The sequence below is a fragment of the Vombatus ursinus genome, unplaced genomic scaffold (genome assembly GCF_900497805.2).
Source record: "Vombatus ursinus unplaced genomic scaffold, bare-nosed wombat genome assembly UNPS02011353.1, whole genome shotgun sequence".
NCBI classification, from domain to species: Eukaryota; Metazoa; Chordata; class Mammalia; order Diprotodontia; family Vombatidae; genus Vombatus; species Vombatus ursinus.
In genome coordinates this window covers 2,117,693-2,133,015 of record NW_020951131.1, presented here as the reverse complement: position 1 = coordinate 2,133,015, position 15,323 = coordinate 2,117,693, and the positions used below count along the sequence as shown (strand labels likewise).

Here is a 15,323-nt window from a genome sequence, read left to right as displayed (position 1 = left end):
TTCTGGTGGTTCCTCCTATTGGTTCTAATTCTTCCTTACAACATCACTAATGTGAAAGTATGTTTAATAGGAATGCATATTGTAGAGCCTTATCAGACTGTGCGCCATCTTGGGGAGGGAGGGGGAGAAAAATTTAAAACTCAAAAGCTTATGGAAGTGATTGCTGATAACTCAAAATAGATTAATTAAAGAAAAAAAGAAAGGGCCTTGTAGGAACTCATGCAGAGCGGAGGGCCCAGGACAGTTTATGTAGCGACCGCAGATGGCTCGGGAAGGCTCAAGAACTCGGATCATGCAGTGACTGGCCGGCTTTTGGAGTGAAGACGAAGCCCCTGCCTCGGGGACATGCGCAGCACTCACAAGGCTACCTATACTTCTGGATCTGGCCAAGGCAGGAATTTGTTTCACTTCACTATATTTATTTGTTGCAAAGCTTTTATTTTTCTTTCTCTTTTTTCTCCTCCATGGTGGGGATGTGGGAAGAAGTAATAATAAATGCTGGTTATTTACAAGAAAAAAAAAAGATTTGAAAAATAACTGACTCAGGGAATCCTTTATTTATTTATTTGTTTGTTTTGGGGGGGGGTGAGGCAAACAGGGTTAAATGACTTGCCCAGGGTCACACAGCTAGTAAGTTTCAAGTGTCTGAGACCCTATTTGAACTCAGGTCCTCCTGACTCCAAGGCTCAAGCTCTATCTACTGCACCACCTAGCTGCCCAATCAGGGAATTCTATAAAAGGGCCCTTGACTGGTCATTGCAGAAAGGCAAGACTTCCAAGCCTGAGGACCACAAAGGACATTGGGAGCCTGCACACCAAGCCAGAATGAAGCCTTCCCAGTAAGATCAGGGGTGAGCAAAGAGGCCCATTATCACCACTATTATTCGGTACTGTGTGAGAAATGTTAGCTATAGCAGTAAGAAAAGAAAAAGAAATAGAAGGAATTACACTCCGCAATGAGGAACCCAAACTATCCCTCTCTGCAGATGATGCGATGGTGTACTGAGAGAACCCCAGAGAATCAACTAAAAAAGTGGTTGGAAAAATGAACAACTTTAGCAGTGTTTCATGCTATAAAATAAACCCACACAAATTATTACCATTTCTAAATACTACCGAAAAAAAGTCAGGAAGAGACAGAGAAATCATAACTGCAGACAACATAGAATCCTGGGGAATCTATCTGCCGAGATATCACAGTCACAAAACACTTTTCACACAAATAAAGACAGGTCTAAACAACTAGAGAAATACTAACTCCCTTGATACACGTGGCTCTTCTCAGCAATGCAAGGATCTAAGACAACTCCAAGAGACTCACGATGGAAAAAGCTACCCACGTCCAGAGAAAGAGCTATGGAGTCTGAATGCAGGTGGAAGCAGACTATTTGATTTTTTTTCTTCTGTTTTATTTGGTGTCCTCTTTCCTGTGGTTCCTCCTATTGGTTCTAATTCTTTCTTACAACACCACTAATGTGAAAATATGTTTAATATATGTTTAATAATAACGTATAGCCTATATCAGATTGCATGCCGCCTTGGGGAGGGGGGAGGAGAGGGAGGGGGAGAAAATTCAAAACTCAAAATTTTATGGAAGTGATTGTTGAAAATTAAAAATAATTAATTGTTAAAAAAGAAAAACAAGAGAAATACTAAGGCTGAGTTAATATGATCAAAACGACAATTTTGCCTAAATTAATTTACTTATTTAGTGCCATACCAATCAAACTACCAAACAATTATTTTATAAAGCTAGGAAAGATGATAACAAAATTCATCTGGAAGAAGGAAAGGTCAAGAATATCAAGGGAATTAACTTAAAAAATGCAAAGGAAGGTGGCCTAGCAGTTCCAGATTTCAATCTATATCACAAAACCATAACCATGAAAACAATCTTGTACTAGCTAAGAAATAGAATGGTGGACCAGTAGTATAGATTACATATGTAAATGACCATAGTAATCCTTGTGTTTGATAAACCCAAAGATCCAAGCTTTGGGGGCAAGAACTCACCGCGTGACAAGAATTGCTGGGAAAACTGGAAAGCAGTTTGGAAGAAATTAGGCATAGACCAACATCTTACACCACATTTCAAGATAAGCTCAAAATGGGTAAATGACTTAGAGGTGGGGAACCTGCGGCCTGGAGGCCACAGGTGACCTGCCAGCTCCTCAGGTGTGGCCTTTTGACTTGAGTCCAAGTTTGGCAGAACAAATCTTTTTCTTAAGGAGATTTGTTCTGTGAAGTTTGGATTCAGTCAAAGGGCCACACACGCGGACCTAGAGGGTCAGATGTGGCCTCTAGGCTGCAGGTTCCCCACCCCTGATTTAGCCATAAAGGGTGACATCATAAGCAAATTAGGGAAGCATGGAAAAAATTAACTGTTGGATCTGTAGATAAGGAAAGAGTTTATGACCTAACGAGATAGAGAGGATCACAAGAAGAAAAATGGATAATTCTGATTACATGAAATTAAAAAGTAATAAAACCAATGCAACCAAAGTTAGGAGGAAAACGGGAAACTATGTTTACAGCAATTTTCTCTGATAAAGGCCTTGTTTCTTAAATATGTAGGGAACTGAGCCAAACTTATAAAAATATGAACCATTCCCCAAGTGATAAAAGGCAGTTTTCAGAAGAAATGAAAGCTATCAATACTGACATGAAAAAATACTCTAAAATTAGTCATCAGAAAAATGCAAATTAAAATAACTCTAAGCTGCCACTGCACACCCATCAGACTAGGTGAGCACAGCAGAAAAAGAAAATGACAAATCTGGAGAGGATGTGGAAAAATTGGGACACGAATGCACTGCTGGTGGAGTTGTGAACTGATCCAATCATTTTGGAGAGCAATTTGGAACTATGCCCAAAGGGATCATAAAAATGGGAAAAGGACCCACATGTACAAAAATATTCCTAGTAGCTCTTTTTGTGGTGACAAAGAATTGGAAATTGAGGGGATGCCCATCAATTGGGGAATGGCTGAACAAGTTGTGGTATGTGAATGTAATGGAATACTATTGTGCTATAAGAAATGATGAGCAAGAAGACTTCAGAGAAATCTGGAAAGACTTATATGGTCTGATGCTGAGTGAAGTGAGCAGAACCAGGAGAACGTCGTATACAGTAACTGCCATGTTGTGTGATGACTAATACTGATAGACTTAACCCTTCTCAGCAATGCAAGGGTCTAAGATATCTCCAAAGGTCTCGTGACGGAAAATGCTATCCACATCCAAAGAAAGAACTATAGAGTTTGAATGCAGACCAAAGCATACTATTTGCTATTTTTTTTCTTCTGTTTTGTTTTCTTTCCTCTTTCTGGTGGTTCCTCCTATTCTAATTCTTACCTACAACATCACTAATATGAAAATATGTTTAATACGAATGTATTATGTAGAGCTTATATCACATTGTACGCCATCTTGGGGAGGAAGGCGCAGAGGGAGGGACAGAAAAATTTAAAACTCAAAAGCTTATAGAAGTGATTGTTGATAAATCAAAATAAATTAATTAAAAAAATGCTGTCGGTCTCCAGAGAAAGAACTGATGAATTCTGAGTACAGATATGAAGCATACTTTTTTCACTTTCTTTATTTTTCTTTTTGTGTGTGTGTTTTCTTTTGCAACATGGCTAATATGGAAATATATTTGGCATGACTTCCCATGTAAAACTGATATCATATTGCTTCCCTTCTCAAAGGGTGGGGGAGGGGCAGGAAGAAGAGAATTTTTTAAAAAATGTCAAAAAATTTTCACATGTAATTGGAAAATACTTAATGAAGTAGCTAAAAATAATTAAAAAACAAAAAACAAAAAACTAACCCGAGGCCAGACCCAGAGGAGAAGCCCCTTCCATGGGGTGGGTTGTGGGTGGCCCGCCTAGAGGGATGCTCTGTGGGGCTCCCATGAAAACAGGCCTGGGATTTGGTCTGGAGACAGGAGCCTGAGAGAATGGAGATATTCTGGACAGGAGCAGTGCAGGGGAGATGGGACCGAACCTGTGTCAGCTCGTCCCTTCTGCCGTGTGCCCGGGCAGCCCTGACGCACGTCCCCAAAGAATGCAGCGAGATGGGCCTGGCGGCTCGGGGACAAGGCGGGGAGCAGCCCAGTTTATCCCAATCTTTGGCTCTCATGCTCCACGGCAGCCAACTAGTGGCAGGGCTTCAGTCTCTGACCTTTCGGGTACCAACAAAAGTCCATTCTAGGGGGGAGAGTTCGAGGCAGCCAGCCAAGCACGGGGGTGGGAGAGGAGAAACTCAGGACTGCAAGAAGCCGAAGCATCTGCTTTGTCTTCCTTCCGTGACGGGCAGATTCAACCTGCGCTCTCTTCCTCCTTTATTCCTGCAGAATGCTGCCGCCGCCTGCGGAAGGAGTGGGCCAATACTGTTTAGAATCGACGCTTTAAACTCCAGCCCTGGTGGGGCCATCGCTGTCGAGCTGCGGGATGGGGGCTTCTCCCTGGCCCACTTGCACATGAAGCCTCCTGCCCCATAGAAAAGATGTCTGGACAGTGAAAGGGGAATCATGCTGGGAATCTGCCGGAAGTCAGAAAAGAAAAGCGGGACCACAGAGCCGGTGGTTAGTGGGGTGTGAGGTCACAGCTGCCATGCCAGGAGCAGCCCTGGAGGGAAGGATGGCTGTGGCCCTACAGAGGTCTGAGCTCCAGGGTGGGCTGCCACTGGGCGCTTGGCAATCTTCACAATGCTGGGACTTCCCTCCTGAGACCACAGGCAAGAGTCAACACCGGGGGCTGTTTCGCTGGAAAACAAATGTAGGTTATACTGGGAAAGGCGCCATGACAGGCAGGGAGGAAAAAAGAGAAATTTCTCGCCTTACACGCTCACATTTTAAGCCTCCTTCCAAAATCAGCCCATAAAATCAGCTCTTTAAGCCCTGCAGAGATCCACTAAAGAGCCCAGGCGATATTTCTCCTTAAATGAAAACCAGCGGGCACCGAGCCAGCATGTCCAACCTGGGGGGCAGTCTGAGGCCTCCCCTGGAAGCCTGCTCAAGGGCTGCCCGAGGGTGGAGGGCTTCTCGGTTTGCCCTAAGAGCTGGAAGCCTGGGCCTCCAGGAGGCCACTGTCCCACTGAGACACAAAACCCTCACAGTGTTTCTCAACTAGCTCTTTCCTTCCACAGCATCCACGTTTTTGTCTGGGAAAGGACAGCAATGGATCCTCAAGTCCAGCAGAGATTGCCAGCCTGGCCGTGTGACCTTCCTCCTGGCCTTTACACATGTTATGGGAGAAATAGCTCCTTTCTGAGATCCTATCCGAGGCTGCGGCTACTGAATAAATCTATCACAATGCAAGAATTACAGAGGTAAAAACCTCGGCTTTATTATGCTTAAGCACAGGTTCGGGAGGCAGAAGAACAACCCTGAGCCAAGACTGGAGTTTTTTATCATTTATCTACTTTCTTTCTCTCGGTGAGGCAGTCGGGGTTAAGTGACTTGCCCAGGGTCACACAGCTAGTCATAGTTATGTGTCTGAGCTCAGATCCACAGGTCCTCCTGACTCCAAGGCCAGAGCTCTATCCACTGCACCACCTAGCTGCCCCTCAAGAATGGAGTTTCTGACCAGACTTTCTAGAGCACATTGCGTGACAGACAGAGAAGGGATTCTTTTTCAACACATCACAATCTTGCTGGCTTCTTGGGCCACACTGGTCACACGGGCCTGGTCAACAGTTTCATTATCTGGTGCTTCCTTCAATGAAAGTCGAGCAAACTAAGTTAGAACAAATTAATAAACAGATTCAAGCACGAGGGTCTGCAAAAGTCTGCATTTGTACTACTACACATCTGCGTTTGAAAGACGTCACCATCGGCTACCTGAGGACTGGGCTTTGTGTGTCACAGAGAGGCCCGAAAGCCCCGCAATCAGGGAGGTTCTTCCACAAACCAAAGCCCTTGGAGGCTTCGAAGATCTCATTTCAGAAATGCCAAAAGTCTGACCTTCATGCTGTCATGTCATGACTCGGGTCTCCCCGGTCGCCCCCAAGGCCGGGTGAGGTTTAAGAGAAGACAGGCTTCGGGTAGCCAAAATGTTCCCGGAGGAACAGCATGACCGGAAAATGAACAATATGGGTTCTCTACCTCACATTGCTGAGGGAGACTGGGGCTAAAGAACTCCTGTGCCAGGATCCATAACAGAGTGGGCAGGTCCCGTCCAGGGGCACTCAGGGTGCTAACTCCTCTGTCTTCCCACCCCAAAAGAAGGCAATCAGAAAATCTTTTCCCTAGGTTTGATTGTTGAAAATACATGCATTATCATAGGGCCACACAGGGTCCTAGATCTGAGAGCTGGAGGGAACTTAAGAGGCCACCTAGTACATTTCACAGAGGGAGAAACTGAGGCAGGCCAGGGCACTGACATCACCTCCATTTATACGGAGTTGCCAGTTCTACTCAGCTGTCTCACCGCAGACTCACAGGCGTGCTGAACACATCACTGCTCTGCTCCATCAACCCCAGTGGCTCCCTATTACCACTGGATCAAACACCAAGTTGACTGCCTGGCACGTCTGCTCTTTATAAGCCAGACCCAATCTACCTTTTCAGCCTCGCAGATCGCTCCCTTCACACCTTCTCTGGTCCTGCCTGCCCGGCCTTCGTGCTACTCCTCTGGCCACCTGCAACCTCGACGCCTGTGTGCAAGTTGTGATGGGAAGCCTTTCTGGAGCCTCACTCCTTCCAAGACCTTGTTTTTATTCTGTGAGTGTGTGCGTGTGTGTGCGTACATGTGTGTCCACAGTCACGTTGGCTGCCCTAAGAGAAGGCACACTCTGTGAGGGCAGCAGCTATTTCCTTTGTCCGTATCATCACACACTAGCCCAGGGCCTGGCACACAGTTGGTGCTTAGTAAATGTTTTTTGACTGACCGTGAATGAAGATGGGTCAGTTCTGGGCTTCCCACGTGGAAGGTGACACCTGATGGCTTTTCCAGTCTTCTTCTAGCCTTTTCCTTCAGCCCCTTCCTGTCACTCAAGTGTCCTTACTCGGTGGGGCCGCTGGCAACAAGTCATACAACTTGTGACCTGGGACATGAGGCCCATTGAACGCAGGGCCAGGCATGGGCAGCCGGCCGCTTCCCTACCCTGCTCTATTGATGAGCACACCTTGTATAACTCTGACGTACTCTGGATGTTCAAAGCTGAATCCAGGCTATCCAGTGACTTCTAAATGAGCACACAGAGTCCTCTGCCAGCCCCACAAATTACATTTTTCATTCTGTTACAGAGGACTCTAAAAGACCCTGATTAGTGGATAAAAACAAAGATATCCCTATCCGGGATTCATATGAATTCAATTAATGGCCTTTGGCCCAGCTATGCCAAATCCATTTTCCTACGGTTCACAAATCCTGAAAAGGGTAACAAGTTTGCTGCATTTGCTTATTTCAATTATAACTTGAATTAAATGCAGCAGCTGCAAGCATGACCTGTTTTTTGCTTGCAAAATGATTAATCCACAGCATTTTCCTCCAGCACAGCATAAATGGTTGTGTGAGTACAACTGGCAGACAAAGCCCCACAAAGCTATTCCTCTAGTAATCCGGCTCCCCTGGTTATCTGCTGCAATCCCATGGCAGCCAATGCGGGCTGGAGTGGAGTGCAAGAAAATGAGACTGACCAGGCCACGGCGTGGCGACTGGCTGCCTCCTTTTTAGTCTTGGGGGCAATGGTGGCCGGCCTTGCTATGGATCTCTGCAGTCAAGAGATGGGTACAGGAGACAGGTGGTGGACCTCCATCTCTGCAGTAAATGGGGCCGTCAGACAGATTTCTTTGGGAGGATGGAAGTCTATCTGATGTGCCCGGGAGTCTGGGCCGGCCCACTGGGCCAGTCAGATGACAAAAAGCCAACCTCTCTGAGGCTCTATCGGCTCTAAGTGTTTTTATGTTATTTCCCTCAGGACTTTGGTCATGGTTTTTTCCATGGGGGCAGTGGGAATGGAAAGGAAGGGAGGAAAGGAAGGAGAATGAGAGAGAGAAAAAGGAAAGGGACAAAGAGAGTGAAAGAGATGGAGACACAGAGAAAAATGGAGAGAACAGTTGTGTCAAGTTAGTGTAAGAACAGGACAGAGAGCATGATTTCACTGACACCGATGGGCAGCCAAGGAGGACGCTGCCTGAGAAGTGTCACAGGGACAGTCCAAGCCCAGAACCCACAACACAACACGTCCTCCCTTCACCTCGCTGCCCACGAGGTCAGAAAGGTAGAGGAGAGATGGGCAGGGAGTCAGCGACCTAGAGCAAGCCGAGGCCCCACTGCTTATGAGCTGTGTGACTAGGGACCAGTGGCCTGTCTAAGCCTCCATTTTCCTCATCTGTAAAATGGGAATACATGCTTTGTATTCCAAATGAATGACCGCTGTATGAATTCTTTGTGAACTGCCAAGTGCCCTGTCTGCTTGGATGGTGAAAATGATGGGCAACGATTACAGTCGTTGGCATCCGGTCCAGGCGATGCATCCATGCAGCCTTCCCGGATAAGACTCCTCACCTGTGTTCTATTCTCAAGGCGTGCATGACAAAAGGAGCCCCCGAGATACCCTCCGGCTCCAAGAGGCTTCGACAGTTCTGGAGGTCAGGGGGCACCTCCACCTTCACGTTCTCGAATCCTCCTCTCCTCTCGGGCAAACACAGCATGGCCACCGTTCTGCTCTCAGCAAACAAAGTGTGGGGCCGGGCCGGGGCCCTGCCCGAGGAGGGAGGCCCCAGGTTGTGGCAGAGGAGGGTGCCGGGACCAGCTGAAGGCCCAGGTCCCCCGGCTGTGACACATCAGCATCTACGACACCTTGAGGATGGCACCATTCCCATGCTACAGGCCCAGAGACACAAGGTGCTCCCCCTGCATCACAGCTGGCACTGGTTCCTGGTCTCCACAACGTCTCCCTGGATGCTCCAGTCTAGGCAGACGCCTGGTAACAATGGTGACCCTGGAGAACCCAGTCTCCCAGGACCATTTCTGGCTATCACGGTTTCTTCTGGGGAATGCTGGGGAGTGAATCATTACCACCAAAACATCAGAACCGGGAGGCAGTCCACTGCCTGCTACGTGCTTGCTCTTATCAAGTCAGGGAAGCCGAGGCCCAAAAGTTAGTCCCTGAGTGGAGCAGACGGTTCTCTGTTGTAGCAGCCATGACACTTGGAGGTGGCGGTCAAGGCCTCTATGCCTTTCTCACCTGGGAGCCCCACGGAGCCAGGCAGGGCGATTCTGTAGGAGGTGAGCCAGCTGGCCTCCAGGAGAGGAGAAGAGAGCAGGACACACACGATGGGCTCCTCTGGCCCTATTCCTGGGACACACAGCATGACGTCTTGAGACGTGCATCCTCGTCCACACACCTGGTGTATACAGGAACGTGCTTGTGTGCTCTCTGGGGTGAGGAAGGCTTCCAGTGCCCCCAGCAACAGTCGGTGCATGAGGCAGTGGAGGAGCCCCAGACCCGAGCCACAAGATCAGGATTCAAATCCCGGCCTGGTCACGACCTCACGGCGCGATCCTAGGCAAGACACTTCACTTTGACGGGGGTGGTCTCTCCTCTGGGGCCAGAGGAGGCCTCTGGCCTCCTTCCAACCCCGAGTCTGGAAGGCCATCTGCCTGCACTTTTGCCTCCTTCTCTGCAGGGTTGGGGACAGTCTCTGATGCCCTCAGGCTGGCCCCAGGCTCCGCCCCCGTCCTCTGGAAGGATATTTCCTGCCTAGACTCTCCTAGAATCTCTTGGCAGAGGACAGTGCGCTCCAAAGCCCCTCCAGAAGGAATCTCTAGCCCGGGGTCCTTTACTTTGTATCCTGGTCCCCTGGTGAATCTTATCAGCCCCTTCTCGGAAGAATGGTTTTAAATGCATAAAACAAAGCACATAGGATTACAAAGGAAAAATTGTACTGAAATATAATTGTCAAAAAACTTCTTTTTTTAAAAAAATCTACTTCCAGGGGCAGCTGGGTAGCTCAGTGGATAGAGCACCAGCCCTGGATTCAGGAGGACCTGAGTTCAAATGCGGCCTCAGACACATGACACTTACTAAGCTGTGTGACCCTGGGCAAGTCACTTAACCCATTGCCTAACCAAAAAAAAAAAAAAAAAAATCAACTTCCAGGGAAGGACCCCAGCTCTAGAACAAGACAAGTAGCAAAAAGGCATAAAATGTATGGTTCTGCATTACATTCACATCCTCTGCTTATTTTTATGCTGTGTATTTTCATTTGGGGGCTAGGTAATATTAATTTTTAATTAGAGCAGCCATCTTTCACAAGTCACTCCCCTCCAAACTCTTTCTTGTTACCAAAAAACACAAAATTAAACAAAGCCAAACTGAGAGATCCAATGATTTGTGCCCACCCACGTACATGTCCTTTGCCCCTTGGAGTGCCCAGCATCTGTCTCAGAAGAAGGAAGCATTTTATTATTTGTTCTCCAGGACCAAGACTGGGCAATACAATGAACCTGACCTCAGCTGCCTCACTGCATTCGCAAAGACCCACTGGAGACGGTCTGGGGTAGCGGGGGCGGGAGACGGCTCCACAGGAACACTGTGCTCATTCCAGCACGTCCTGTCGGCTCACAGATGGAGCGAAGGAAGGAGGGACCCCCAAGGCCACCCTGCCCCTCCCCAACCCCCGCAAAAGCACGTCAGTCACTGTTGGATGATCAGACTGAGGGCAGTGCACAGCTCACAGACCGCTCAGAGATAGAGTGCTTTGTAAACCACCATCATCACGCACAGCTAGCGGGTGCAACTCTGATTAAGTGCTCACCACTTCATGACTTAGCCCCTTGGCTAATCCAAGGGATGAATTTCCTTTCGAACGAAGCAGAGGTTAGGACAAAACGAGACCAGGAGGCACAGCCGCTCCGGGTGCCAACAGTGAACTTGTGGCTGATGGGTCTGGGGCAGATCTGGACAGTAAAAGGGGCGGTCGGAGAGCAGGCCCCGAGTGAGCATCCTCGTCAGCCCAGCTGGAGAAGCCCTGTGAGCTCCAGTCTTCTCTGACAAGCCCACCTTCCCCGGGGCTGGGCAAGTACATCCTTGGCCTCCTGGAAGCCAGGCTGGGTTAAGAACATCTGGCATGGGCCCAGAGGCCCTCCCGCCTGAGCAGGACGGCCCTTCAGACACTTTCGGAAGCCAATCACTCTCTCTGCTAAATCAGTGGTTGCTGGCAGGGCAGTCACTTAAGGAGACAGAGGGAGCATCAACACCCACTCCTTGTGCGACCTGACTCAAGGAGGCATATACACTCAGTGGGGTGAGCTCCCAGGGTCTAATGGGGCAGGCTGCCTGCCTTGGCTCTCCCCACAGACCTTTCCTTGGGAATTCTGGCGGATTTCAGTCAGGAAGCCCCAGTGCAGGCAGGTAAAGTGCCCAGGAGGCCACGAGCATTTCTGGAAGGACCCTCGGGAAGGCAGAAATTTTTCCTATGGAAAAAACTGCCCATGCTCGTCACCAGATCTTCACCCCGTTGCATAAAGTTTGACCTGGCCCATAAGACAGGGTATTACAGTGCCCGGGGGTTCCTGAGCACACAGGTCAGACCCCACAATCTCCTCCGGCTCTCCCCGTTGGGGATTCTCCCTCCTTGGCCCCGAGGACTGATGACAGGATTTCTCCCTCGCCCCCTTGCCGTGTCGCCGAGGCAGACAGCTCACCATGATCAGGTTATTCCCTCAACTAAAAACAAGAGCAGTGTAGAAAACACAGGCAGCGAGACAGACAGACAGACGGACGTGTGGCCGGGCGCCTTGCCAGCACCGACACACTCCACACACTACCTGGTCTGCTCAGGAAGTCACAGTGGCCCAAGCCGGCGATGTCAATCCGCTTCAGGAAAAGGACCAGGCTCGTCAGGTTGGCCTCTTGTAATTCTGGGGCCTTCAGCGGCTTCATGTCCCTGCAGACAAACTCTTCAGAGTACAGACGGAACAGTTTGCCTGGAAGAAATCAGAGAAGATGCCTCTGCTGCCTCTGCCAGCCTCCCGCCACGCGCTCTCGTGCCCCGGCTCCAGGGCCCCCGGCTACCTGAGGAGGACGCGCCCAGGATCTGCTTGCGGATGTCAGCCTGGTTCCTGCTGATGGGCTGCAGGACGAGGGAGCTGGCTCTGATTCTAGGCCTGTAGATCTGAGAAGGGGAAAGGGCGTCCTGAGCATCGGCTAAGACGAGGGAGAGCCGGCCTCGAGGGGCACTTCTACTGGCCTCGAGGCGAGCCCTCAGATCAATGGTCCAAAGGCCCTGGGGAACCTTGCCATGCTGGGCTCCGGCAGGAGGGTCTGGCCCTTCCCAGCTTGCCCTCCTCGCCCCTGGGGGAGTCAGGACCAGATCCTCCCATGGGACCCGGAGCAGGAGCAGGCCTCTGGCAGAGTCGGCATTGACTGCAGAGGATTTTGGAGCCAAGCCGACTGCAGAAAGATGTTCTGGGGAGTTTTCACAGCGTTCTCATGCGCAGAGGCAGTCTGTGAACCTCTCGGAAACTCCCTGAGACCCTCAGGTGCAGAGAACATGCCAATCTGCACTGGGAGAGTGACTGTCCTCACCTGGGAGGGACCTATCCCGATCAGACAGTGACGGCGCCAAGCCGTGAGTCTGAAGGTGGGGTATCCTAGGCGCGAAGTTCTATCTCTGAGCTGTTGTCCTCTCTCTTTCCTGAGCCAAGGATTTATTCAATCAGGATCAATCCAGACTGATTCCAGGACAGCCTTGAGAGTCACATTATTTTAGGCTGGGTAATGGGGAGCCCCGTCAAGTGCCCTGAAGGGACTCTGTGCCTGGCATACAGTAAGTGCTTAATAAAGGTTAGAATCCTCAAATGCTGGCTGTCTGGAGCGAGGAGAGATGCTATTCCTCTCACAACACCCCCCGTGTCCCCAGCTGGCTGCCACGCAGGCGGCCCCAGCCCCAGTTCCGGCAGGCTTGGTGGGGACCCGGGGGCCCCAGCTTTGTTTTCATTAAGGGCACTGGGAAGAAACAAAAAGCTAAGGCAAGAAGGGGATGCCAGCCATGACATGACAAAGGGCAGAGGTTGGGGGGCTAATGCCTTTGGGGAAGATGCTGATGACGTCACCGAAGGCGCTGCAACCAAAGACTGAGCCGCTTGGGAAGTGGGGAGCACACCTGGCGACCCACTGCGTTTGCTGAGTGGGGACACGTCACATGCCTCAGGTAGCTTATTCCTGGCCACAAAGAAGGCCCAGCCTAGTTACAGAATGGGACCTTGAGTTCCCTGCTGGGCCTGACCTTCCTGCCTCTCTCCTGCGGGCTCCATCCCTGGACCTCGGCACAAACTCACCTTTCTCCTCTCCAGCCCCACGTCAATCACAAACCGGACCGAGCTGCCCTGGAGCAGGGACTCTCCGGAGCTGGTCGTTAATACCACTTTTCTTTGGTAAATGTGGCTTCTTTTTTCTGTGTCTTCATTTGGCTTGAACGGGAGGCATTTTTCTTTTGGATATAAAAGGACGACAATCAACTCCCCGAGATCTGGGTTCAAGTTAGAGCCTTCTTGACAGACAATTTCATGAACTTTTTCAATTTCCTAGAGTCAAAAGTAATACAATGCATGAGCAAAAAAATCAGTTCAATTCACAAATAGTTACTCGAGTATTTCTTTTAATTAAGTGAAACAATAATACAACAGCGTCCAACATAGACGGAAGAGAATGCTTGTGGTTGCGCCACTCAGGTGCATCTACCACCTCTGAAAAAAGGGCCACGAAAGGATAACAAGAATGGGAAACCACTTCTGACGGCGGGTTTGGCTGAGGCTGGCAAGCTAAATGGCATTGTCTTCTCTAGTCCAAAGAGGGCCCCACGTGGGGGGGGACACACTGCTGGCCTTCCAGGCTTCTTCTGAGCCAATTCTTCTGGGTCCTCATGGCCATCACTCTGCCATCTCAAGGGAAAGGCAGTCTTCCCTCCTCCATCACAAGACATCAGAGTGCTATGAAGATAGGAGGACTGAGATCATGGGAAGGCCTCTAGAATTTCTGTCTCGTGTGTTCTTTAATGAGCAGGTGCTCTATCTGGGTCACTTTGGAAAGGACTCTGCTGGCCTAGTTAGGTAGGAAAATGCCCCAAATGCAGTAAGGCATGCAGAAAAGTGCTCGATGCTTTTTATAACTTGTGCTACTCAATGAGATAGGATGGCTTATTTTTGGAAATGTCTCAATGTCAAATACATTTTGTGAAGCAATGAAAGTGAATTCCGTGCAAGAAATTAGGCAATTATGAAAAATACAAAATAGATAGAAATTCCTAGTCAGAAAGAATCCTGCTCCTAAGTTCTTTAAATATCAAAAAGAAAAGATGTTCTTTAAAATGTAAGATTTTCATTTAAAAAAAATAACTTATGTCTGAGACAATTCCTCTCTCCTTAAGGAAGTCAGCAAAGTGCCCACTCCTGGAGGCGTCCTTTGCATCTTCAGCAAAGGCTCTGTCCAAAAGCTGTCACAGGATGGCAGCCCATGGGCCCTCTTGGCTCCAGCCCTGCCTTTCTTTCTACGTTTTGCCTCCTCCTCCTCGGGCATAACCAGGTTTAGGTTGGAAAAAGCCTGAGACCATCATCTAATCCAACTCACTCCCAGGCCCAGAGACGAGGACAGACTGGCTCAAAGTGACAGAGTGCTGAGCGGCAGAGCCAGAATTCAAACCCAGGTCCCAGCTACAAACCCAGTATGACCCAGAGCTTCAGTTTCCTCATCTGTAAAATGGGAATACCACCTCTAGCACCTCCCTAGCTGAGGTGCTATGAGGGTCACATGAGGTGACTTACACTCAGCACCAGGATTACTTTAGGGTGCTACAGAAATGCCAGGGCTATTATGTTATAACAGCAGCAGCAGCAGCAACAGTGACTAGCCTTTCAAAAGGGCTTTAAAGTTTGCCAAATGCTTTACACGTAATTCATTTGATCCTCACAATGACCTTGGGAAGTAGAGGTCTATTATGATAAGCGCTTCTTACCCCCAATTTACAGATGAGGAAACTGAGGTTGGGAGAGATTGGATGATTTTGAAGCCAGATATGAACTCAGATATTCCTGACTCTAATTCAATACTGTCCACTGTACCGCCCAGCTGCCTCTGTTACGACTGTTGCTATTATTAATTTTTATTCTCAGGTAGGGATCAGGACAGCCACTGCATTTTCATGAAGGCAGCTAAGGGCTCCAGCGCTCAGCTCTGCATTTGGCACGTAGTAGATACTTGATAATAACAGCCAACGTTTTTAAAGTGCCAGGCACTGTGCTTTAGATGTATGATCTCACCTGATCCTCATAATAACCCTTGGGAAGTAGGCGCTGTTGTTATCCCCATTTTACA

General features: G+C 49.0%; 1 protein-coding gene across 1 annotated transcript in view; it reads right to left on the bottom strand.

The window, feature by feature from the left end:
- Window positions 1-15,323, bottom strand: part of DHX32 (DEAH-box helicase 32 (putative)) — a 63,421-nt gene that overhangs the window by 7,963 nt on the left and 40,135 nt on the right. Inside the window, exons 6-8 of the mRNA XM_027855952.1 lie at window positions 13,292-13,537; window positions 12,027-12,126; window positions 11,780-11,938 (exon numbers count right to left, since the gene is read on the bottom strand). Coding sequence (XP_027711753.1) covers window positions 11,780-11,938; window positions 12,027-12,126; window positions 13,292-13,537 — 505 coding nt within the window. The remainder of the gene's footprint in view (window positions 1-11,779; window positions 11,939-12,026; window positions 12,127-13,291; window positions 13,538-15,323) is intronic.